Genomic DNA, 27,422 nt, shown 5'->3' with positions numbered 1-27,422 from the left:
TTGTAGAACTTTAATGAATTCTCATCATTAAACTTGAATTGTTTTTCTTATTTTCCTAGGATTCTGACACTTCATGACATGTCATTATCTAGAGCAATAATGAACATTGACCTGTTTCGGATTAGTTGATGACCTTTGGCAATGATCCAGTAATATCCACTACACAGAAGCCGAATATACTTCATTTGGAGTGAATAGCCCGGATTGTCACTGGATTTTTCAAGATGACAGATCCAATGATGGACTTTTTTGATGATGCCAATCTTTTTGGTGAGACCTTAGAAGGTTTGTCAGATGATGCATTTGTACAACCAGGACCTGTTTCACTAGTTGATGAATTGAACTTAGGTGCAGAATTTGAGCCTTTGCACATAGACTCACTGAACCATGTTCAAGGTACTCCAACACATCAGAAGATAACTGATTATGAGCAGTTAAATCAGTTTGATTCAATGAAATTTCACCAAGTCAATCAGCCTTTTGGTAGCCCAGCTGAACATGTGTTATCTCCACACTCTCAGTTTAATTGTTCTCCGATCCACCCCCAAAACCAGCCCAATGGTTTGTTTCCAGATGTAGCAGATGGCAGTCCAATGTGGGGCCATCAGACAGCTACCAGCATTTCCAATCAAAATGGGTCTCCTTTTCACCAACAAGGACATTCTCACTCTATGCATCAAAATAAAAGCTTTGTGGTACACCATGACTTTGCCTTATTTCAGGCCAGTGAACAACAAACACAGTGCACTTCACTACGCTCACAGCAAAATAGAAATAATCTTAACCCAGGGCAGAATTCTCTCAGCCAGTCTAAAAATTTTATGGATGTTAATGTTTCTGGTCCGCACAGAGTCAGTGTTAACCACCCTTCACAAATCCCTAATGCATCTACGTCGCAACAGTCTCTTTCGATGCAGCAGTTTTCCCAAACGTCAAATCCTTCAGTTCACTTCCTCAAGTGTAGCAATCATCAAGAAGGGAATTTCAATGGACCTTCTCCAAATATGACTTCTTGTTCTGTCAGTAATTCACAGCAGTTTTCTTCACATTATTCCTTTTCCAGTAATCATGTCTCACCAAACAGTCTTCTGCAGACCTCTGCAGTGCTTGCACCTAATCACACAAATCAGACTTTATCCGATTTTACCGGAAGTAACTCCTTTTCACCTCATAGGGGAATCAAGCAAGAATCCACTCAGCATATGCTAAATCCCAATACATCGTTGAATTCAAATAATTTCCAAATGTTGCATTCATCACATCCTCAGGGTAATTATAGCAATTCAAAATTATCTCCTGTGCACATGAACTTCCCAGATCCTGTTGACTCAGGAACTCAAATGGGCCATTTCAATGATCACGTAGAAACTAATGGCTTTTCATCTTTAGAAGAGAATTTACTTCATCAAGTGGAGTCTCAAACTGAGCCGTTTACAGGACTTGACCCAGAAGACCTCCTCCACGAGGGTCTCCTTCCCCAGTTTGATGAGGCCGCATTTGGACAAGATCATTCAAGTCATGTTTTAGATCATGACCTTGAACGGCAGTTTACTTCACATCTTGTAACTCGGCCTTCGGATATGACTCAAACACAGCTGCATGGCCAGGCTCGGAGTTGGCACTCTTCGCTTTCCAATCATCAACATTTACATGACAGAAATCGCCTATATTTACAGCGACAGGTATGTGGCTCTTTTATTTTGGTGAGTTGGGATAGGATGGGCTTTTTTTTTTTTTTCCTCTTTTTTTAAAGTTAATTTTATGTGAGACATATCCAGGATTTTTCAAACTTAGGCATATTTTGACATAGTTTCTATTGCTTTAACAGTCTTATATTTGAAAGTGATTTCTTGATGTGTTCAAAGCAATACATTAACTTCTATATTTAGAAAATGATAAGGTTTTAGGACCTTTTTTGTAACTTTGAATTATAATTGCCTTCAACAGAATGATTTATTATCAAAAATGAAAACTTAACCATAATTAAAAGGTACAATAGACTGGGAACATTTTGTCACAAATGTAATGAACATAGTGCTAATATTCCTATAAAAAGCTCATAGGGGCACCTGGGTGGCTCAATGGTTTAAAAAGCTCATATAAATTGATAAGCAAACTTTTAGAACTTGATAACTAAATAAAGCAGAGGAGCTGGAATTCACAAAAGGGTAAGTTGAATTAGTAAACAGAACACTCAGAATAATATGCAACTTTAATAATTCAATTTGCAGCCTGGTTTTATTTTTATGTATTAGAAAAAAAATGTTTGGTTAATGCTGACACATTTATGGTGACATTGGGACTTATATAGCTTTGTTAATTGACACAAATATTTTGGGAAACAGTTTGATAGTAAATTTTAATATAAAAATACTTTATCACAATAACCCAAACACAGGAAAAGTAATATACCCAAGGATATTTTTGTTACACTATCTATACAGGACAAGTGGAAGCATCATAGTTTATTATCATAGAGTATTAGATGGACTATTACAGGCATTAAAAAGTTTGAAGACTAACACTGACAATATGTTAGTGATGGGGAAAAACCATAATTCAAAATTAAGATCACAGTAAAGCGGTTAAGAGTATAAGCTCAGGTACCAAACTACCTGGATTAGAATCTTGGCTACTGTTACTTACTAGCTGTGTGACTTTTAGCTAGTTAAGAGAATTTTATTCTTTCTCATTTGCCTTATCTTCTAAGTGCGGAGTACTAACAGGATCTACTTAATAGGTCTTTGATAAAAATTAAAAGGGTTGTAATATGTGAAAATACTGAGAACTGTGCCTTGCATATAGTAAGCACTTAATGTTTTTATAATTCTTTTCATAGCAGTATGAAAATACACATGGAAAAAAATATTGAAAGGAGATAGATTGTTTTAGGGTAGTACAATTATACTTTCCTTTGTTTTCTATAGTTACAGTCATGTTACTCTGTTGTTTCTATAATAAAAATATATTTAATGTAATATTTTATCACTTACCTGAAATCTTGTCGAATTAAGGATTCCTAAAATGCTTCAATACCTTGGTTACCTGTGAGATCTGGTGGACAGTGTAATATATCACAGTACTTGAAATTAAACGTTTAGGGACCATTTATTCATCTCAAAGCCTTGAAACGTTTGAAGAAGATAAACTCTTTATCTTTTCCCTTAGTTTGATTTTATTTCTGCTTCCAATGTTATTTTCAGTACATTTTTTGAAATGTCTGGTAGATTTTAAGATAGTTAAAAGACACTCTTAAACCTTTCCTCCTCTTTTGTGGCCTGAATAGAATATTATGATTTTGCTCCCTCTACTGGAAGAGGATCAAGCATCTTCTTTAGAAGGACCCTGGGAAAAACCTCTACTTGAACCTTAAGTCATCTATCCTCTTAATATGAAGTTTTCTGACTAGTTGGGACTAGTCATTTTGTGTAGCATATACTTGAAGGTGTGAAGCCCGAAATTTATTTATTTTATACTTTTGTTTTGCTAGGTCCTTGTCATCATTGTAGTTTTTCTTTAATTTATGTTTTCCTAAACATGTTCTACTGGCTTTGAAAGAAGTTGTAGATTTGGAGTGAATAAAGAGTAATTTTAAATAACTAAAGTAGTTCCCAATGCTGGCATGTAGATGGTATAATCTGAGAGGAATTTTTTTCAGAACCATCCTAAGCAACCTTTCATATATCATCTTACTCTACTGATAAATTCATAAGGCTTTATTTAAACGTACTTACCTTTTTGTTTCAGAGTTTGTTTTGTTTTGCTAACTTCTTGTTCTTTATGTTGAAAAACAGATCAAGGGCAGTTGGTTTGGGATAATTTTTTGACTTATTGAAAAACTATTCTTAAGTTTCTGGAATTTCTTAGTGTTAAGAATGATATTTGGGAGTTGTTGATTGTGGGGATGAAAAGGAGGGATGGATTTGGTAAAGAGGGTAAAGGATTATTATGATTTAGTTTTATGGATTGTATGTAGGTTTTATATGTACTGAATTATAGGTCACATATCCTACATATGTGAAATTCGAATGATTTGGTATGTGTAATGTGTCATAAATTTTGACAGAGCTATACAAGTTTATTTTGCCTGTGTAATTTTTGGCATATTCTGGATGGTTATGTTTATTACATAGCAAAAATGTCATATTAATAAGGACTTTTGTTATGGTCTTTCCCCAGATTCTGTGAAAATAAAATTTTTAAAAGATTTTTTTTAACTGTCTGTCTTAATTGCAGTAATTTCATTTCAGACTAAATTAGCATCGTTAAATATGTATAGATGTTAAGAGATTAAAAAATAATAAAGTGGCATAATTTTTGGTATATCAAAATTTAAAAATAAGATACATTTTATACAGCCGAAACAAGATATTCTTTAACCCAATGTGTGAAAATTCACGATGGCACTCTATTCAGAATTCCGGAAAGCTTCAGTGAGAATGTTGAATATGTAAAGAATACTTCTAAGCCTTGCTTTTACTTATTTCCCAACTGAGATGGGGTGGTTTTGGTTATAATTTCAGATGTCTTTAAGTAAGGACTCTGTGTCAGTCCTTAAAAACAGTGAATATTGCTGAGAATATTTCTTGTATAACTAACTCTAGAATTTTACCACTAACTAAGAGAAAAGAGGGTGCCTGGGTGGTTTAGTGGGTTAAAGCCTCTGCCTTTGGCCCAGGTCATGATCCCAAGGTCCTGAGATCGAGCCTCACATCGGGCTCTCTGCTCAGCGGTGAGCCTGCTTCCCCTGGCCTCTCTCTCGGCCTGCCTCTCTGCCTACTTGTGATCTCTGTCAAATAAATAAATAAAATCTTAAAAAAAAAAAAAAAAGAGGAAGGAAAAAAGGTAGGAAGCTAGCACGTGTTCCTAAATGTAAGTGCTCACTAAACATAGTACAGAAAATACTAGCCTTATTTTCATGTGTAATTTTTAGAGCAGAGGAATTTTGAGAAAAAAAATACCATAAACTTTTCATTGCTCCCTTGTGACAAACACTTTCTTCTATTTTATAACACAAAATCTTGCATTTTTGTCTTATTTGTGAAGTAGAAATCACAGAGGATTATGTGATCTCTCAATGTTTATAAATTCAACTTACTATAAAATTTTGATAGAGAAAAATATGTGGGATAGCTGAGATAGCAATCAAAACAGAAAATAGAATTTTAGGATAGACATAATGACACATAATTCCTTGTTGGCTTTGTACTGTGATGAATTCATCACTTTCCTTAGTATCTTGAATTTTTATTTCATTTTCTTCCTGAACATAGGGAATTTGTATTACTTACAAGATTTTAAAGAAAGTAGAGAAAGACAGGTTTGAACAACCTGTGTAAGACACATTTTAAAACAATGGATCATTGTCTGATAAAAAATTTAGTATGTGGGGACGCCTGGGTGGCTCAGTGGGTTAAAGCCTCTGCCTTTGGCTCGGGTCATGATCTCAGGGTCCTGGGATCAAGCCCCGCATCGGGCTCTCTTGCTCAGCGGGGAGCCTGCTTCCCTTCCTCTCTCTCTGCCTGCCTCTCTGCATGCTTGTGATCTCTCTGTCAAATAAATAAATAAAACCTTTAAACAAGTTTAATATGTGTTTATTAAAAAATTGGACCGTATAGAAAACAAAAATAAGTTGTAATAGCACTAGCACTGTTGACATTTTCTGTAGGAGTTCCTAGTGAGATCTGTTGTCTCTCTCATCCCTGTCCTCCACCGACATATTTCTGCGTTTTTAAGAAATAAAGTTGGAATCATTATAGTTCATGCTTTTTGGCAAATGGCTTTTTTAACCTTCCAGTTAATATGTTGCAGACATCTTTCATGTCATTACCTATTTTTCTGAAAATGATTTCGAATACCTGAATAGTTTACCCTTGTAAGGTTGCTAAAGTACCATGTAAAAAATAAGGTTGTTTTTGAGACCTGGAAAAATCTGAATCAAGTTTAATTAAAGTATCTTTTTATTTTTCTTGCATGTATTACCATAATAATCTAGTTTAAAGGAGGTGCATAGCAATAGCAAAAATTCTAATGACTAACACATAGGGCACTTACTTTGTGCCAAGACTATTCTAAATTCTTAATAATAACACATTGATCCCTCACAACAGTCCTTTTATTTGGTTATAGTTGTTTCCTTGAATTTCCATGGGAGGAGACTGAGGTGCAGAAGACTTAAGTAGTATACTTCAAGTCACACAGCCAAAGTGGGGATAGCCGGTGGCCAAGACAAGATTCAGACCAAGTTTGATTACATTATATGTGGTTGTAACCACTTTCACTTTCCTTCAAAGTGTGTTAATACATTGTAATATAGAGTAATAATATACTAAATGATTTTTCCCAACTCCCTCCTTCTTTCAAAAATGTATCCTACTGATGAGGCAAAAACTTGCTTTAAAATCTCTAAGTGGAAAAGAGCATACATCTCATGGTTTCTGGCTGTATCAGCAATCATTTGTCCATTACAGAGGTAAAAACAACCCCGAAGCAAAGAGAAGTAAAGCAGAATAGCTGTTGCTTCCAAAAGTGTTGAGATATTTTTTATAAAATTGTGTATAAGATGATAACAACAAATGTCCTGAAGGTAAACCTGATCATTATCTTTAAGTGTTTGAAGAACCTTACAGGTCAGAAATAGGCCTACTAAGTGAGTCACAGAAAAGCAGATTGTCATGGGATATTAAGGAAGAAGTTTGAAATAAATGTCTTTCCATGAAAGCTTAAATAGAATGGTCCAGATCGGTTACAGAAAGAAGTCCTATAGTGAGTGTAAGATGCATTAAATTAGTAGGTTCTTCACAACTCTTTTTTTTTTTTTTTAAGATTTTATTTATTTATTTGACAGAGAGAAATCACAAGTAGATGGAGAGGGCAGGCAGAGAGAGAGAAAGAGAGAGAGAGAGCGCGCGCGCGAGAGAGAAGCAGGCTCCCTGCTGAGCAGAGAGCCCGATGCGGGACTCCATCCCAACACCCTGAGATCATGACCTGAGCTGAAGGCAGCGGCCCAACCCACTGAGCCACCCAGGTGCCCTGGTTCTTCACAACTCTTAAGACTGGTTGCAATTTTGGGTTGCATTGCAGGATGTATCATTCCTGTTGCCTATTTAGTTCCTGAGTGGTGTTACAAATAATGAAGAAAGGTAAAGAAATATGACAAGTTCTCTGCTATCCAGCAATGTCAGGGATTTATTACAGATGAGTAAAGTTTCCAGATAGTTCAGTTGTATTCTTTAAAGCGTGAAATTCTTTAATTATATAGCTCCCCCTCTGGCCCACAGAGGGCGATGGTGATGGTGGTAGAATGCTTGACTGGGAAAGATGAAGAGAAACAGTTTTATAGGGAAGTCTTGTGTAATGGTAAGAGTGTGTAATGGTGTAATGGTAAGAATTCCCACTTACTTAAAAATTTATTGGAACACATTAGATATGTGAAAATTATCTTAAGTAGATACAGCTGATTTTGTGTATAAGTAAAGTCGTTTTTAAAAAAGAGAGAAGGGAGGCGCCTGGGTGGTTCAGTGGGTTAAGCCTCTGCCTTCGCTCAGGTCATGGTCTCAGGGTCCCGCATCCGGCTCTCTGCTCAGCAGGGAGCCTGCTTCCCCCTCTCTCTCTGTCTGCCTCTCTGCTTACCTGTGATCTCTCTCTCTCTCTCTCTCTCTCTCCCCCAAATACATAAAAATAAAATAAAAAGAGAGAGAGAAGGGGCACTTAGGTGGCTCAGTTTGGTTAAGCATGAGACTCTTGATTTTGGCTCAGGCAGGTCATGATATCTGGGTCACAGGATCAAACCCCCTCTTGGGGTCAGCGCTGAGTCTGCTTAAGATTCCCTCTCCCTCTGCCCCTTCCCCAATTTGCATGCTTGCTCTCTCTCCCTAAGATAAATAAATAAATGGGATCTTTATAAAGAGAGGAAAATCTATGTAAAACGAGACTATGTAAAACTAAAGCAAGGGATTCGCTGTATGTTGCTCATATTCATTGAACTCAGAGGATCTCAAGCTCTTTACCAGGTTGTTTTTTTTCTCCCAGTGGTAACTTTGTTTTTTTTTTTTTTTTTTTTTTTTTAAAGATTTTTATTTATTTATTTGACAGAGAGAGATCACAAGTAGGCAGAGAGGCAGGCAGAGAGAGAGGAAGGGAAGCAGGCTCCCCACTGAGCAGAGAGCCCGACGCGGGACTTGATCCCAGGACCCTGAGATCATGACCTCAGCCGAAGGCAGAGGCTTTAACCCACTGAGCCACCCAGGCGCCCGACTTTGTTGAAGCCAAAAAAGCAACTGATGTATGAACAATTAAAAAACTTGTCACTCCACTTGTGCTCTAGACAAAAAGAGAAAAAAAAACTAAGGAATTCTTAGGCTGTCTCCTTGAACTAATTAAAAATCTTATAAAATACATCCCTCAATTTATCTGAGTTTACTTAAATCTTTATGCATTTGGCCTGGTATTGCCTATAAGAAGCTTCACAGTTCTTAGTTGTATATGCCAGAAACACAAAAGAGAAATTCTGAACAGGAATTTCCCATGTAGTTGCGCTTCCCCCCACCCCTCAGTTAAAGTGGGCTAGTTTTGGTTTTAACATTTTCTGTCATGTCCTCAGGATTAAAATATTCTGTTTGAATGGGGGAAATTTGTATAATATTAGCTAGCTCTAGAATACAATCTTAAATATTAAACCAGATACTATAACTTGTAGAAAAGCGAGCTCTGCACCGCCTGTCAAGAATCAGAGTAACAGAAACTCCAGTTCTTAGCAGTAGCTTTAAGGCTGTTGACCTCTCACATGCATACTTAAGGGTGAGAGGTGAACGGGAAGTGAATTCCAGGGGTGGGGAAGAGGCAGGCAGCAGTTGGTGAGAAATTTGTGGATTAGTGCAGTATGTGAAGAGCATGAGATCCAAGCCAAACTTCAAAGTAGGTCTAATGAAATTTTGTTGTATTTAATTTTATTGATGAGGTGCACTCCCAACTATCTTAGGACTACTCGATCATTTACTTCTTATTAATGTCTGAAATGGAGAACAATGCATTAGGGCTCCTGAGCCATTAAATTTTATACCTATTATGATAACATAAATACACAGTTGTCTAGGATACTTCAGTATGGGTGATCAGGTTTCTTCATTTGGGTATTTGGACTGAGACTATTTTAAATTAAGGAAATATTTTAATACAATGTGTTGTGGTAATATATGAAGAGTTAAGTGCGTAGCTGGGAAGTTTGGACTGCAGTTGGAGTTAAGTAAGATCTGGTAATTCGCTGTGCTTGACTATGCAAATACTACCTTGCACGTTTATTATGCAAGAATACCTTGTGAATTACAAAAGAAGAGCAATCTTTAAAGCAATGTTTTTCCTACAGGTTTTCTTTTCAGGTTTGTGTACCTGAAAACAGTGCAGTTTACATGGACCATTTCATGAAATCATAGGATTTGGGAGCTGGACAAGATTTTACTCTATTCTCAAATACACAGAAAGGCAATAACAGTATTAGAGAGTCATAACGTGCTTGCTAATTAGTTAGCAGATTCCTTTTGTAGTTTAAACGTGATCTGAAATGAGAGTCGTACCACGCTATGGTCAGACATTAATTTTACATTTACTGTGTTGTATTATAAAGCTTAGTTGTCTCCAAGTTGAGAAATACGGTAAGGTTTAGGGGGTTTTTTGTTTGTTTTGTGTAGGTAGCTTTTAGTGTGTCATAACTTTTTAACTATATCTTTATAGTTAGGTCTAAAAAATGCACCCTTACTATTATTTGTCAGATGTAGGTGTAAATTATATATACTGAATTTTATGTAACATCTGTATTTTGGAAATGTTGCATTTTTAGTGCTTTTATTTGTTCAGACTTTACTGTACGTCTCCCAGGTGTATGAGATTATGCAGGCCATGAGGTTGTGAAAATGAATATGTCCTTTGCCTTTGAAGAGCTCCCATTGAAAATTGCATCATACTTTCCCATTGATCTATGTTATAATTTCAGAGCTGTTCTCTTTTCATTTCTGATTCAAGTTTGTTGGATAGTGGTTTCCAGCACTTTCCCTTAGTCCTCCAGCTAAGTGACTTGGAATGAGTGATTTACAAACAAAAAATTAATTTCTTTGACCTATCCTGGTTAAAGGAAGTGCTGTAGTTTCTAGGTTAGCTCCTTGTCCCATGACATTTTAGCAATCATTATTTGATTCTTCATATACATATAATAATATATGTGCGTATAATATACAACTGTCTGAGTCTAATTGCTTTTGTGAATGGCAAAGCCAAGAAAGCAGGCCCTTTTCTTTTGAGCTTCTAATCTACTTAAATTTATTACAAACTATTGCTGAAGTCTTACAAAACTGTGTTGTGTTTTCAACTTGGAGCCCTGTTTTTTGTTTTTTTGTTTGTTTTTAAAAAAGACATAACTAGTTACCAAGAGATATATTATACTTACAAGATGATATTACTAGATAAATATCCTATGGCTTTTTTTTTTTTCCTAAATACCTCAGGTGAAAGTTAGACTTAGAAGTAATATTTTAAAAACTACTATGGTAAACATTAAGAGTATGATTATAATGAGTTTTGGAGCATTGAAAAAAAATAAAATTTAATTAAAAAAAAAAGATCCAACATCAATTTTTAAAAAAGAGTATGGTTACAGATAGAAATAGTAATAACATTTGTATAGTATTTTGAAAAATGGCTCTTTTAACATTGAGTCTTTGGTAATAATGTGGGGTATATGCAAGTTAGTAATATTTGCCAGAATCTGCAGATGAAGTATTTGAAGTGTTGAGAGGGAGAACAACCTGTCTAAAATTAGACCACTACTAAATGCTTAGCAGAAACAGCACATGTTGCTCGAGCACCTGCTATTTGTATATCAGGTGCTGTGCTAAGTACTGAAAGTACAAATAGAGACTTCTAAGGCTAGTCCTGTACTTTTGTTATTTTACAAGGAAAAAAAAAATTGGGTCCAAATCAGCTTCAGTGATATTAGAAATGTCAATGGTATGAATTTCTTCAGACTGTTTATTTTGAAAGTATCATTTATTTTTTCTAACTTTTTATTTTGGAAAAGTAATTTAAACTTACAGAAAAGGTGAAAGAATAATACAGTAAACATCCATATTTCCATTCATACAGACTCACTAATTGTTAATTTTTGGCATATTTGCTTTACAGTTTTATTTTTATAATAAAAGTTACTTTTTTTTCTAATAAAAAGTACTTTTACTAAGTGATAAAACTTAGCATCACCAGTAACTAGATATCGTGACACTTTACCCCCAAATACATCAACGTGGCTCTCCTCAGAACAGGTATATTCTCCTACAAGTATGCAATCCTTTTATCATAATCAAGAAATTAGCAGGGGCGCCTGCTCAGTGGGTTAAGCCTCTGCCTTTGGCTCAGGTCATGATCTCAGGGTCCTGGGATCAAGCCCTGCATCGGGCTCTCTGCTCAGCGGGGAGCCTGCTTCCTCCTCTCTCTCTGCCTGCCTCTCTGCCTACTTATGGTCTCTCTCTGTGTGTCAAATAAATAAATAAAATCTAAAAAAAAAGAAAACATAAAAAATATTAAGAAAAAAAAGAAATTAACAGATAGTAATAATAAATACAATGCTGTATAATCCCATACAATCCTATACAAATATAAACAATCCAAATCCAAATTTTTTAAATTATTCCATAATATTCTTTAGAGACGTTTATTTTAACATCCAGGATCCAGTCAAGAGTCAGGCAATGCATTTAGCTCTTCTGTCCCCTTAAATGTTTAACCTCATACAGATTTTCTGGGCCTTTTTGTTATTCTTTCCTGACATTGACATTTTTTAAAGTCTAGGCCAGTTGCCTGTATTTGTCTAATTGTCCTTCATAACATAACTTAAACATTTTTTTATAACAATGTTGTGTAGATGATGTTTGTATATCTCTATTGACTTACATTATGAAGTACGATGTTAGTTTGTCCCATTATTGGTTATGCTAAGTTTTATCACTTAGTAAAAGTACCTTTTCCCCTTTATAGTTAATAAGTGGAATTTTTCTATCAAGGATTGGACCCATAGATTTGGAAGAACATTAACTATGTTATAAGCCATTGCTATGCGTATTCTTTTTGAATATTTGGCTACTGGGAATCCTTTCAGACCAACTCCATGCCTTTTTTTTTTTTTTTTTTTAAGATTTTATTTATTTATTTGCCAGAGAGATCACAGGTAGGCAGAGAGGCAGGCAGGGGGAGAGGGGGAAGCAGGCTCCCCACGGTATAGAGAGCCAGATGTGGGGCTCGATCCCAGGACCTTGAGATCACCCCTGAGATCATGACCTGAGCGGAAGGCAAGGCTCAACCCACTGAGCCACCCAGGCGCCCCAACTCCATTCCTTTTTAACATGTCCTCATCAGTCTCTAATTACTTCTCTACTTTCTGGTGCAAGAAAATGTTTCTAATTTCCCTGCTCCAGACCTGGAATCAGCTGTTGCTTTAAGGAGCTCATTTGCTTTGTTTATCCTATGTAATGCCGTGACATCTCCGAGTATTATTATGTAATTTCTTAGCTGTGTTTTGTGTTGGAAACTTGTGATCATATGAACAAATTCTGGAAATTTTTGATTCAGTTTCCTAACTGTCAACCTCTATGATTTTTGCATGGTGCTATGCTGTGTGTGAAGTTAGCAGTGGTCCTTTCTTGGCATTTGATTTAGGTACAATATACTTATATTGAACAGAGGAATTTAAGTTTTTTAAAAGGATAGATACAGATTTTTGAGAACATGCTATATGCTAAGTAAGCACTGCGGAAGTTGTAATTTTAAGACAGTTTTATCTATAAGATACTCATTTGTTGATGAATTCAACAAATGTATTTTTAGTACCTGACATATTTAAGGCAGTATGGTAGGCATTCTGCTTTTTTGGTAACTTACAGGGGAGATAAGACCCTTATAACAAATAAGCATGAACCTCCCAAATAATATATTGTCAGCAGTGTATGCCTAGATCGATAAATAAATAATCTAAAATGGTAGCAGATACTAAAATATTAGTTTATGTAGCTTTGTAAGATATTTCATGTGTTTCCTCTTTGGGAATTTGTAATAGTTCAAATCTGTTAATGAAAGTGATTTCTGGCATCTCCTGACTGCCTAGTTTGTGAAGAGATACAGACATTTGACAACTACAGAAGTAAAACATGTTCATTACAATATTTAGAAAAAATTTAGAGAGCACAAGCAAGAGGAATCATGCTTCATCACACCAACTAGAAATAATCCCTTTTTATATTTGGGGGCTTCTATGCTTTCAGTCTTTTTTGTGTATGTGTATTGAAGTTGACACACTGACACACAGTTTATGTTTTTAATCTTATATGCTCTGTTTACCTGTTTGTTTTCTGTATCAAATTTTCAGCTTTATTTAGATAAAATTGATGTATAATGAACTGAACATATTTCAACTATACAGTTTGCTAAATTTTGACGTGTATACACCAGTCATACCATCATCACAGTCAGGATAATGAACATACTTGGGCCACCTGAGTGGCTCAGTCTGTTAAGTGTCTGCCTTAGGCTCAGGTCATGATCTGCAGGTCCTGGGATCGAGCCCCACATCAGGCTCCCTACTCAACAGAGAGTCTGCCTCTCCCACTGCTCATGCTCTCTCTCTCATGTGCACTCTCACTCTCACACTTTCTCTCTCAAATGAGTAAATAAAATCTTTAAAAAAACGAAAAAAGATAATGATCATACTCATCACCCTGAAAGGTTTCCTGTTGCTCCTTTCTTCATTTCCTACCACCTCCACCACAGGTAACCACTGATCTGATTTCTGTCACTATAGACAGTCTGCATTTTTTAGAAATTTATACACATGAAATAATGTAATGTATATTCTTTTTTATCTGGTTTCTTTTACTCAGCATAGTTGTTTTGAGATTCATCTAGTTGTTGCAGCTATGGTCATTCATTCCCTTTTGTTGCTGAATAGTATTCCGTTATATGGATATACCATAATTTGTTTACCCCTTTGCTGGTTGGAAGATGTGTTTCTAGTTTGGGATTATTATGAATAGCAATGCTATGAACATTTGTGTATCATCTTTGTGAGGGCATACACTTTTGTTTTTTCAGGACTAGGAGTATTTTATTTCATCTGCTGAAAGATTCACATCTTTCCTATTTTAAGACCTCTGACACTGGAATGTGTCTTTCAGTCAATGGCATTTTAGAATCTGTCTTAGGGAAGCCAAAGTTGCGAAGTGGTAGAAGTCACCTGTACATGCATTCAAAGTGTCAGGGTGTCAGCGGCATGGAAGAAAATCCTGGAGACAGGAGCGGAGAGCACTCCTTTAACTGCTGGAAACCAATTGTTGTTCCAAGTGCTGGCAATATTTCTAGAGCCAGAATCAAAGAAAATTAGCTCTGCATAATTACAGAACCACGTTCAGGAGGCTCTCAGCAGAGGCTTTTTGTGATATTACAGGTTATTTTAGGAAATACTTCATCACTAGCTCTTCTTATGGCACAGAGGATAATTTTATGTGGCAGAACTTGGATATTGACTCTAAGTGGAAAAGTGATGAAGAATTAGGACTCAGAATTTGGAAGCAGTTTTAGGAATACCTTCACTGATTTATTTCACTTACATTTTCCTTTGTATGTATGCACAAAGGTGTGACTTATAAAAAAATCTATGTCTAATTGAGCCAAAACTCTACCTTTCATTTTGGTTTTTTTTTGTTCTGTTTTTGGATAGTTTTTATTTGAATGTATTCACCACCCTTTTCTTCTGTTGTGTAATCCCCATCCAGCGTGTTTCTTAAATCTTGTTTTCTTTCATTTTATGTCGTACACGTCTCCACTTAACATGCTCAATCTTTCCTCCAACTTACTGAACATTTGGAGGATAATTATAATAGTTGTACTACTATCCTTGTCTACTGCATCCATCATTAATGTCATTTCTTAGTCTGTGTTTGATGATTGATTTTTCTCCTCATGGTGGTTTGTGTTTGCTGCTGCTTTGCATGCCTGATAATTTTTGAATGGATGCCAGACATTTTGAATTTGACCTTGTTAAGTGATGGAAACTTTTACATTCCTGTAAGTATTCTTGAGTTTTGTTCTGGGATACAGTTACTTGGAAATTGGCTTATCTGTATAAGATCTGTTTTTAGGCTTTATTAGGCTGGACTAGAGTAATCTTTAGTCTAGCGTTAATTTTTCCCCACTACTGACACTATAGCCTTGTGAGTTCTCTGTCCAATACCTTATGAAATACAAGCTTTTCCACTTGGGCTCATGGGAAGATGAGCTATTCTTAGCCCTAGTGAGATGTCAGCTGCTTTCAAGTACTTTGTTCTGGGCTTTGGGTAGGTTGTCTACAAACTAGTAGCACCGACCAGTACTTACCTAAAGCAAGCTTTGAGAGGGGACTTGCTGAAGATCTCTGGTGGTGTTTCCCTGTGAACTCTCTCATCTTGAGAACTTTCCCCTGCAAACAGGTTTCCTTGGCTTTCTTGAACTTCCAGCTTTGTTTCCTCAACCCCAGGAGGCCATAGGATTGCACGTGGCTTCCTACTTTCCCTGTTCCGAAGTCTGGAAACCCTCTCCCTGAAGTAAGCTGGGATAGGAGGCAGTCTTAGCTCATGTGTTTTCCTTTTCTCAGGGATCACTGTCTGGGTTACATGTTGTCCAGTGTCTAAAAATTTGTGTTATACATTTTGCCTGGTTTTTCAGTTGTGTCAAGCATGAAGGTAAATCCAGTTCTTATTACTCCATCTTGGCCTTTATTGGAAGACTTATACTGCCACTTTAATGACTTTACAATAATTTATAATGCAGAAGTCCTATAATTTATTTAACTTGTTTATTATTCTTATATAGTATAATAAACATCTTTGTAGATAAGTTGTTGTATATACCCATGATTAGACAGATTCCTAGAAAATCAAGGTAAATATATATAGACTTTCCTTTGAAGACTTGTGTAATTATGAATAATAATAAACATACAAATAGCCAGTAAGTACTGAGCATTTATACTGACATTCATGGCTTTACATATATTTTCTCATTTAATTGAAACAACTGTGAGGTAGATCTTACCATTTACTCCTACAGATAGGGGCTTGAAGGATGGGATGGTTAAATAGTTTGCTCAGCGTCATGCAGTAGAATATGGCGTGGCAAGGTTTCAAGTAGGACTCTGGAGCTCACACTATCCTCTGTTGCCTTAAGGTTTGGAAATATTGAAGCTGGAAGTGACCTCTAGTCATATAGCAGTTTTTCATTGTTACTGTAACAAATAGTCACAAATCTGCTGTCTTCGGACAACATAAATTTATTATCTTATAGTCCTGGAAGTCACGGGTCTAAAATGGATCTCACTGGGCTGAAATCAAGGTGTTGGCAGGGTTGCATTCCTTCCTAGAAACTGTACAGGAGAATCCATTTTCTTGCCTTTGCCAGTGTATGGAGGCTACCCACATTCTGTGGCTTGTGGCCCCCTTCCAGTGAGCGCTGGCTGGTCAAGTCATTCTCTAATTGTATGACTGTCTTCTGCCTCTGTCTTCCACTTACAAGGACCCTTTTGATTACAGTAGATCCTTGGACAATCTAGGATAACTCTCTCTGTGTTAAGATCAATGTTAATTTCATCTGCAGTCTGAATTCCCTTTTGCAATATAACTGAACATGTTCGCAGATTTGGGGATTAGGAGGTCGATATCTTTGGGGTCATTATTCTGCTTTCCACAACGAATGAGGCCATTTAGAAGATTTTCCTTTAGGGAATGAATCAACAAGGGCCTCACTTTATGAAGCTTCCCTGTTTGAGGATCTTCTCCTTCTGTGTGTCCTCTCTGCTCCTCATTCTAGGAATTATCTAGTGATCTAGACTTCAGTGATTTAGAGTTGGCTATCCAAAACTTACAGTTTTAGATTTCCTAATAATGCATATTTAACTGATTTAAATAAATTCAGCAGTTTTTGAAAAAAAAATTGTTCATTCAATAATTACTTAGTAGGCCCCTGTCCTGTACCAGGTATTGCAGTAGGCACTTTTTATATGTTATCCCATTTTATCTTCACAATGATGTCATGATGTTAATAGTGGCATCTTAATTTATAAATGAGCAACCAGACTTAGGTTACCATAGTTTATAAATCACAGACCTAAGATTTGAATGCAGATTCAAGAAAAGTAGATATTGAGAAAAGATAAAGAAGTTATAATTTTATAATGTATAATCTGGTAATTTTACTTATTTTAATAATTTACATTACTATTGACTACAAAATAATTTTATACAATTTCAAGTTAAATCATTAGGTACTGTAGTACTACACGACTTGGTACTATTTTTTTCCCCAGATAATCTGATTTCCAAAGTGTAGCCGTGTTTTATTTTGTAAAAAGGCTGTCGTTGACTCTGTTGCTTTATATCATGTGCGTTTAGCACTTTCTTAATGTTATTCATGTGGTTGTATTTTACTGAACTGAGGCCCAATACTAGAAAGTTGAAACTCTGAATTTTTGTCATCAGATAAATGAGCTATTTATGAAGGAGAAGAATAAGATTTTATCTTTATTCTTGGCATCCGTCACTTGTTTCTTAGTTCCGGTATAGGACAACAGATCTTCTAGAGGTGGGTCTTTGGGTGTAAGTTTCTTTGATAAAGTAGAAAAGGCAGTGCATTTAGCATCTGGAGGGCTGGGTTCACGACACTGTCATACTGTTACAGGAGTCTTAGGCAAGTTACCCTCCCTGCAGCTTTCTCATCTGTAATAATATGAATACATATTGTTGGAATTTCTGATTAATAAACTTGAAATGAATTTGAAAATGCTTTTATAAATTATTAAATCAGCTTGTTTAATGATTCCTTGCTTTAAGGATTCTTTTTAGCTTTAGAACTAGAAGTAGTTTTCATATGAATCATTTTTTAAAGTTTATATTTGCAGAAACTGAGAACCAGATGTAAAGTTTACATAGCTATCTAGTGGCATAGTCTAAAAAAGATTCCCTGATCCTATTTCCTTTTTATTGTTTTTTTTCCCTTATATAGCTGTTTATTTTGTATGCAGCCTTGTCCCTAATATTTGTGGGTCCCAGAGAAAGAGTACAAATGGAAGCTTTCATTTTTGCATGTCAGAATATTTAAAAGTTGTAAACAAAGCCAATAAACTAAGTATGTTCTGTCCTTCTTCCTTGACAAACAGAAGCATTGGTTTGAATTTAGAATTCTTGAATTCTCTGGAGTTGGACATCCAGAATATAGCAAAAGTGGACTGTTCTACTTCCCTTTCCAGCTCTGGTTTCATCCTACATGTCAAGGAGCCTCATGTACAAATGTAGACTTCTCAGCCTCCATCTTCAAGCTCCACATCCCTCTCTACATCTCTTTGTCCTAAGCAGACACATACTGGCAATATATATTCCTTGCCCTACAAGGAATTCCTTGAGAGAACAGCATAGGGAATAGACCCAGACAGACTCTGCAAGGAGGTGTGAGACTGTTTTAGGTAGAGAATTCCTGCATTCCTAGAGCATGTTTTGGGGGAGAGGAGGGATAATATATCTTTTTGGCCATGAAGTGGGGTGTGGCAAAGGAACCAGACCCTCCAAATCGTGCTGCCGGAGGAACTAAAGGGAAGTATTTTTCTTCATGAGCATGGCATGGATTTGATAAGTTAGTTGGTGAGAGCTAGTAAATTGGTGAGAGATGGTGGGTAGTTTGCTATAACCAGGAGAATTATTTTCTCCCTGTGGAAATTATTATCTGTATATTGGGCTCTGTATCAGTTAAAATATTGTTGATTTATGAAATACTTCTAAGAGTTTATGGGTGATGGTACAGTTTTAAATTTTTCCTAAAAACAAAGCTGTCTGTGTTCTTGGGATTCCAGACTTCAAAGTTAAATTGTCTTGTGAAAATGTGTATTTCCTGTCAATGAGTTGTTGGTACCTAGGCAGTAAATCAGGAAAGCTATTTTCTCTGTTTCTTTTTTTTTTTTTTAATGAAAATTATTCAATATCAAAAAGAAAAAAGAATATTCAGTATCCAGAAAAGTTAATAAAGAAGATTAAATAAATGCCTTTCACTTCAGTAATTCTTAACATTTTGCCATGTTTCTTTTATTTTTGTTTATAGATGAGTACCTAGTTTTGTTGGTTCTGGCTCTATGATTTGAAAGTAAATTGTAGTCATGAGATTTTACTTCTGAATACTTCATTATCCATCTCCTGAGAATGAAGAAATTCTTCTATGCAACCAGTATCATACCTGTTAATTAATAATTTTACATATCCTCTGAAATCTGATTCATATTCGTTTCCCCACTTATTAGGACAAGCTTCTTAATTTTTTATCATTTTCATTTAAAATACTCCAATGAAATGCTTTAACCTTCTAGTTTTGATCATAACATGGGAATTAAAAATATGTCCAGTCTTACTATTTTGTCATTTAAAAAAATTACTAAGTATGCTGGCATTCAGATTTTTGTGTATTTTCTCCTTGCCAGGGTGTCCTTTGAGGAGCAATAGTCTGTAAATGACTGAGTTCCTCTCTGACATTCTTGAAATATGTTCCTTACCTTTGGTTTAATGTACTTTCTAAATTTACTTTTTCTTTCAGAAAAAATGTTGGCTAAGACTGGGATAAATTAAAGGGATTTGCGTAATTTGAGGAAGACAAGTGAGTTGCCAGTGATCTCCTAGATTTATTTTACCTTGAGGGTAGAGAAGAATGAGAGAGATATATATCTGAAAACAGTTTTAGTGATATATCAAGGGGAAGTAAAGATGACAGTACCTTTGGTGGGGAGAAAGCATCTAGACTTGTTAAAATTTACACAAGGGATACATTTGGTTTTCAGCACTATGGATTTCTGAAGTGCGCAACAGTATCATTCCCAATATTTATTAATAATGATATGGTTGTGAAATGGACATCTTTAATGAGTATGAAAGCCCTGAGTTTCTTGTTTTAGAATTTTAATTTTTGGCTGAAGCCAGAGATAAATAAATTACACTTGTCATGTAAATTTTTTTAAGAACAGTAATTACTATCATGTAATAACTCATATACTTAAGCAAAAGTTGGAATGCTTATATGACAGTTATAGGAGAAGCAGAGCAATACAAACATTAGAAAAGATTACAACTAAATGAATATATATCTTTTGCTCATTTGCTTTGTAAACTAATTTTTTTTACATTAGCCCAGATACACTTCTGAGTATTAAATTGGCTTAATGGAGGAAGCAAGATGAAATACTTGTTTAAAAATATTTTCCTGGGGCGCCTGGGTGGCTCAGTGGTTAAGCCGCTGCCTTCGGCTCAGGTCATGATCTCAGGGTCCTGGGATCTAGTCCCGCATCGGGCTCTCTGCTCAGCAGGGAGCCTGCTTCCTCCTCTCTCTCTCTGCCTGCCTCTCTGCCTACTTGTGATTTCTGTCAAATAAATAAATAAAATCTTAAAAAAAAAAAAAAATAAAAATAAAAATAAATAAATAAAAAAAAAATATATTTTCCTGGGACACCTGGGTGGCTCAGTCGGTTATGCATTAGACTCTTGATTTTGGCTCGGGTCATGATCTCAGGGTCCTGAGTTCAAGCCCCACATTAGGTTCTGCTCTCACCACAGAGACTGCTTGTCCCTCTGCCTCTGTTCCTCCCACCCCTTCAGGGACATGCTTGCACATGCACGTGCTTGCTTTCTCTCCCTCTCTCTAAGAAATAAAAATATTTTAAAAAGATAATCAAATAAAAATTTTTCTCTGTGTGAAACAAGCTTAATGTCGCAGCATGATATTGGATGTGTTAACATCTAAAGCACTATTTAATTCCTATAGTTGATGGTAATAATCCTGGAAAAGTTGTTGAGAAATGTTATCTCTAATTAAAAATAGTAAAACAAATATTTTACTATGCATAATTAACTTACCATGTACACTCATTATAATTTGTTACTTTAATTATATCAGGGTATTCTCTATTGTGAAAAATTTGATGGATTTACTTTGTTTTTAATTTTTGATTTTATTTGTAGTTGGTTAGTCTGATTTATTATAATAAATATTTTGGAGACGTTTTTGTAGAAACTGTTGTTGTTTTGGAAGAGTATCAATAAGGACCGTATATTTGGGTTTATGCAATTTGTGTTATCATTTCCATAGTATATTTTAGTTAAAGTTCCTTATATTCTAGGTGAGCCAAATGTTTTTTACATTTCTCTTGTTTAGAAAAGAACTTCATTAATCAGTCTTCAATATTTACTTAAATGTACATAGAAATTTGAGCCGCAAAGAAGAAATCTGGTCTAATTAGATGGAAAAAAACTGAGTTTATTTTTTATAATTATTTAAAAGGAGATTTCATACATTCATGTCCTTAATTCTGTTAATAAAGCATTAAATATATTAAAAGACCTATTTTTCATTAAAATTTATTTGTGGAATTATAAGTCCCCAGTAAGATTAAATATTTTAAATTAATATAGTATATATTTGAGAATGTGTTTATCAGCTAACTTTGGTTTTGTTTGATTTATGAACACAAGTCCTTTCAACAGTTATATTCAACAACTGCCCACCTACTACGTACTTTTTTTTTTAAAGCTATTGGGATCAAAATTATGTGCCATTTAAAGATATCTATTTCTAGACTAAGTCGTGAATCAGCATTAACCTATATTTTGGTACTGAGCTGTGCAAAAATATTAAAGTATATAACTATTATACAGACACCCATAAACCCACCATCTAGGTTTAACAAGTACAGTATTTGTTTGAAACATGTTTGGTTTTTTTTTAGAATAAGACACAGTGAATAACTGCTGAGATCCCCAGTCCCATTCCTCTTTCCAGAGCAAACTACTATTCTCAATTTACCATGTATCTTTTCAATATGTGTTTCTGTAACTTTATTGCAAAGGTATATATCTATAAACATCTGGGGAAGGAAGGAAATGGACAGAAAAGGGATAGTTATATGACTTTATTTAAAAGATAGAGATTAGGGAACCTGGGTGGTTCAGATGGTTAAGCATCTGCCTTCAGCTCAGGTCATGATCTCCAGGTCCTGGGATCAAGCCCCATGTCCGGCTTCCTGCTCAGTGGGGAGTCTGCTTCCTCTCCCTCTGTCTCTCCCCTGCTCATGCTCTCTCTCTCTCTCTCTGTATCTCTCTGTCTTGAATAAATAAAATCTTAAAAACAAAAAAGGAATATTCCTTAAAAATTAAAAAAATAAAAGATTTAAACTAAGGCAGATATTAATATCTATTTAATTTCATGGTAATAGCTTATTTTCTCTACATTAGAAATATTGTATAATTCAACATTAACAATAAAGTAAAATAGTGACTTTGGAATTAGTCAGCTTTGAGTTTAAAACTTGTTTCTGGGGCATCTGAGTGGCTCAGTCAATTTAAGCACCTGGCTTCGGCTCAGGTCATGATCCCAGGGTCTTGGGATCGAGCCCTTCATCGGGCTTCCCACTCAGTGGAGAGCCTGTTTTTCCCTCTTGCTCTGCTGCTCCCCCTGCTTGTGCTCTCTCTCTCTCTCTCTCTCTCTCTTGTGTCAAGTAAATAAATAAAATCTTAAAGAACAAACGACAACAACAACAACAAAAACCTTGTTTTTGCCATGTAACCTTGGGCAAGTTTGTTTATCTTTTCAGATTTAATTATCCTCATCTGTAAAAGGTGGATTATATTGGTACCAACTATGTCAGGTTGTTTTCAGTATTAAAATAAGCTAGTCTATGTAGTGCTTAGTGTGATACTTAGTTAATGTTTTTTGTATGCCTATTTTCTGAATTCTTTTTTTTTTTTTAAGATTTTATTTATTTATTTGACAAGAGAAATCACAAGTAGATGGAAAGGCAGGCAGAGAGAGAGAGAGGGAAGCAGGCTCCCTGCTGAGCAGAGAGCCCGATGCGGGGCTCGAGATCATGACCTGAGCCAAAGGCAGCGGCTTAACCCACTGAGCCACCCAGGCGCCCCCTATTTTCTGAATTCTATAAATTATTCTATTTAATCTTAATATTTTTCAATCACTAGAACATGTGTAGAATTAAAAGGATATGCATCTGCATATCTGTAGTGATTTCTGCTTAGACTGATATTTTTTAAAAATTTTCGTTTATTTTTTGTTAAGATTTTATTTATTTATTTGACAGAGAGAGACAGAGAGAGAGGGAACACAAGCAGAGGGAGTGGGAGAGGGAGAAGCAGGCAGCCTGATGTAGCACTCAATCCCAGGATCATGATCTGAGGCAAAGGCAGACGCTTAATTACTGAGCCATTCAAGAGCCCCTAGATTGTTATTTTTATTTTTATTTTTTTTATTTATTTTTTTTTTTAGATTTTATTTATTTATTTGTCAGAGAGAGAGTGAGTGAGAGCGAGCACAGGCAGACAGAGTGGAAGGAAGAGTCAGAGGGAGAAGCAGGCTCCCTGCGGAGCAAGGAGCCCGATGTGGGACTCGATCCCAGGACGCTGGGATCATGACCTGAGCCGAAGGCAGCCGCTTAACCAACTGAGCCACCCAGGCGTCCCTAGATTGTTATTTTTAAAGGAAGGGAAATACCTTTATTTTAATGAATGAGTGATACTTAGAGTAATGAGAGATGATTTGAGAAGTTAGTTGGGTGCCATGAGTAAGGCCTTGAATACGAGGCTAAGTGAAGACTTTGGGTAGGGAAAAACCTATACCAGATTAACCTACTGTTGGAGTGAAACAGAGCAGAGGCAGTAAAACTACTTTAGGTGAAGAAGTCTACTACATTGCATTGAAAAATGTAACACTAGATTTCAGAAGATACTTACTTGCAAATATATGCTACAAGGTAATAGTTTAAAGGTATGCAACATCATAAGGCCACTGAAGTAGAAAGTATCAAGTGAGAAGACATAGAATTTTGGCCAGAATCTTGGGGAATCTGTACTTGTGGGGCAGGAGGAAAAAAGAAACAAAGAATTAGAGAAAGAATAATTAGATATAAGACCTTGTAGTATTTCTGAAGCCATAGAAAAAGTGATGAGCAACAGTGTCAAAAATTAAGATTATGAAGAGGATAAAAACAGATAAAAGATTATTGAGGGGCTATGAGGAGTAATTGATGACCTTGAAGAAAGGACTTTTTGTAGAAAAAGAATGGAGGAACAGGAACCAAATCAGAAGGAATTTATAAGTGGTAAGAAAGTCAGGATGTCATCTGTAGACTACTCACGAGGTATCCAGTATGAAAGGAAAAAGGGAGTATTCTTGAAGGTTGAAAGATGAGGAAAGTAGAGTATTTTAAATGTTAATATATGTATTCTAAACTTCCAGGAATATGATGTATAATGTACAGAGTTAGTATTGAAAGCTTGTGGGGTGCCTGGGTGCCTCAGCTATTAAGTGTCTGCCTTCGGCTCAGGTCATGATCCCAGGGTCCTGGGATTGAGGCCCATATTGGGCTCCATGCTCAACAGGAAGCCTGCTTCTCCCTCTCCCACTCCCCTGCTTGTGCTCCCTTTCTTGCTGTCTCTCTCTGTCAAATAAGTAAATAATCATTAAAAAAGCAAGTAAGCAAGCAAGCTTCTGATTACTGTTTTGGGAAACTGAGAAAATGCATAATGCTGTGTTTTTGCAGAAGAAATTGATCTTGGTGTTTTGTGCAGTCTTACTTCGTTTTACCATATACTTGAGTAAGTTGCAGTCTTACTTCGTTTTACCATATACTTAAGTTGCAACTTCTAATTTGAGATAAAGGTTATGTAGAAAGGCCCTGTAAATGAACAGTTTCTTTTAATTGCCGGTGAACTCGGTTAGGATTTAGGTGACTAAAAGAATACATTAGAAAAAGAGGAACATGGTTATTTAATTAATTAAATTTATTTATTAAAGATTTTATTTATCTATTTGTCGGTGGAGGGGAGCATAAGCAGGCAGAGTGGCAGGCAGAGGCAGAGAGAAAAGCGGCTCCCCGCTGAGCAAGGAGCCCAATTCAAGACTCCCATTCCAGGGTCATGACCAGAGCCAAAGTTAGCCGTTTAACCAACTGAGCTCCCCAGGTGTCCCAAACGTGGTTATGTAAACAACCATAACAATATTTTATGGGAGTAACAACATAAATTCAGTGTAACTTTGCAATCCTCAACAAAGCACTGATAATAAAGTTATTTTGCTTCTATAGAATTCATTATTTTAAAAAATTATTTTTAAAAATTAGTTTTTTAATTTTAAAAAATTAAAAATGAAATTTTAATTCATTTTTAATGAATTAAAAATTCATTATTTTAAAAAATTTTAAAATTCATTATTTTAAAAAATTTTAAAAATTCAAAAATAATTTTTGAAAAAATTATTTCAAAAATTGAGATGTAGTTCATGTATTGTCCAGTCTACCCACTTAAGGTATAAGAATCAATAATTTTTAGTATATTCACAGAATTGTGAATTACCATGATTGATTTTAGAACATTTTCTGTAGCTAAAAAAGCCCATATCTGTTAACATTCATTCTCTAGTTCTCTCACTGCTCCAAGCCCTATACAACTACAAATTTTACTTTATGTCTGTGGATTTGCCTATTCTGGACATTTGAACTAAATGGGACCATATAACATATGGCCCTTTCTAATAGGCTTCTTTTATTTAACATAATGTTTTTTTTTTTTTTTTAACATAATGTTTTTTAAAGTTCATCCGTGTTGTGGTATGTGTTGGTACTTCTGTAGTTGCCAAATATTCAGTTGTGTAGCTATACCACATTCTGTTTAACCATTCCTTAGTGATGGATATTTGGGTTGTTTCCACTCTGGCTGTTATAAATAATGCTGCTACAAACATTCATACAGGTTTCTATTTCCCTTGGGTATATGTCTAGGAATAGAATTACCGGATCATATAATTCTGTGTTTAACCTTCTGAATAATGTTTAGACTATTTCCCAATGCAACTACGCTATTTTGTATTTCCCACCAGCAGTGTATGAGGGGTCCAATTTCTCCATACTTAACAACACTTACTGTCTTTTTGGTACAACACAACCCTAGTGGTTGTGAAGTGGCACTTCATTCTGGCTTTGATTTACATTTCCCTGATGGTTAATGAGGACTATCTTTTCAAGGGCTTTTTGGTTATTTATATTTCTTCTTTTGGAGAAATGCCTATTTAGATCTTTTTCACATTTTTATTTGGGTTATGGATCATTTTATTATTGAGTTATAGGAATTCTTTATGTTAATGTAGATATGTCTTATCAGACATATTAGCAAATATTTACTTAGGTTTTTTAAAATATAAAAGATGTCTTCTGCATATAGGGTTGCCTTTTGCTTTCCAATCTGTATGCTTCTTATTTCTTTTTCTTTCCCAATTGCGCAGCTAGAGTATTCAGTACGGTGTTGAATACAAGTGGCAAGAGCAGACATCTTTGTTTTGTTCCTGATCTTAGGGAAAGTATTCAGTCTTTTACCATTAGGTATGATAATGGCTGTGAGTTTTTTGTAGCTGTCTATTACCAGGTACGGATGTTTCCTTCTACTCCTAGTTTGTTGAGTATTTTTATCATGAGATGTTGGTCTTCAACATCAAATCCTTCTCCTACACTATTTAAGATGATTTTGTGTTTTTATTCTTTATGCCATTGATGTATTGTGTTGTGATACTTGATTTTCAAGTACTTTGCATTCCTGGATGAATCCCACTTGCTCATGAAATATATACTTATATATATTTGCTATTATTTTGTTAAGGGTGTTTGTCTCTATATTAATAAGAGATAATGGTCTATAGTTTGAATCCATTATTTATACCAGTGTTTGGATTTTTTGTTTGTTTTTGGTTTTAATAGGTACTCCTGGAAGATTGCATTAAACAGAATAATTAGCAAAATGTATTTTTAAATATTTTATTTGTTTATTTATTTGACAGACAGAGATCACAAGTAGGCAGAGAGGCAGGCGGAGAGAGAGGAGGAAGCAGACTCCTCTCTCCCCGCTGAGCAGAGAGCCTGATGCAGAACTCAATCCGAAGACCCTGGGATCATGACCTGAGCCAAAGACAGAGGCTTTAACCCACTGAGCCACCCAGGCATTCCCCCCGACTTTTTTTTTAGTATTTTATTTATTTATTTGACAGAGATCACAAGTAGGCAGAGGCAGGCAGAGAGAGAGAGGAGGAAGCAGGGCAAAATGTATTTTATAGCCTTTGTCAGAATATAATGCAGTTGTAGATGGTGCAGTTTTTTTCATGTCTTATGGGATGATGAATAAAAGAGGTATAAAGATAAATTCATTTTTCTTTAAATATTTAGAATCAACAAAGTAGATTAAAAATATTTTGTGACCTATATTTAGTTATTTTTTTAAAGATTTTTTTTATTTATTTAGAGAAGGAGAGAGAGAGTGGAAGTGGGAGCAGGGGCAGAG

General features: G+C 35.5%; 1 protein-coding gene across 9 annotated transcripts in view; it reads left to right on the top strand.

Moving 5' to 3' along the window:
• CHD9 (chromodomain helicase DNA binding protein 9) overlaps window positions 1–27,422 on the top strand; it is a 225,627-nt gene that overhangs the window by 78,482 nt on the left and 119,723 nt on the right. For 7 of the 9 annotated variants that reach the window (XM_059152717.1, XM_059152723.1, XM_059152721.1 and 4 more), the window contains one exon: window positions 60–1,682. In XM_059152717.1, coding sequence (XP_059008700.1) covers window positions 225–1,682 — 1,458 coding nt within the window. In that variant the 5' untranslated portion in view covers window positions 60–224. Of the gene's footprint in view, window positions 1–59; window positions 1,683–8,861; window positions 8,917–27,422 lie in introns of those variants that run through there. The other 2 variants (XM_059152724.1, XM_059152726.1) reach the window with 2 other exon arrangements.

Source organism: Mustela lutreola, chromosome 16 (genome assembly GCF_030435805.1).
Source record: "Mustela lutreola isolate mMusLut2 chromosome 16, mMusLut2.pri, whole genome shotgun sequence".
Classification (NCBI taxonomy): Eukaryota; Metazoa; Chordata; class Mammalia; order Carnivora; family Mustelidae; genus Mustela; species Mustela lutreola.
The sequence above is the reverse complement of the archived record's forward strand: the minus strand, read 5'-3'. Positions and strand labels throughout refer to the sequence as shown.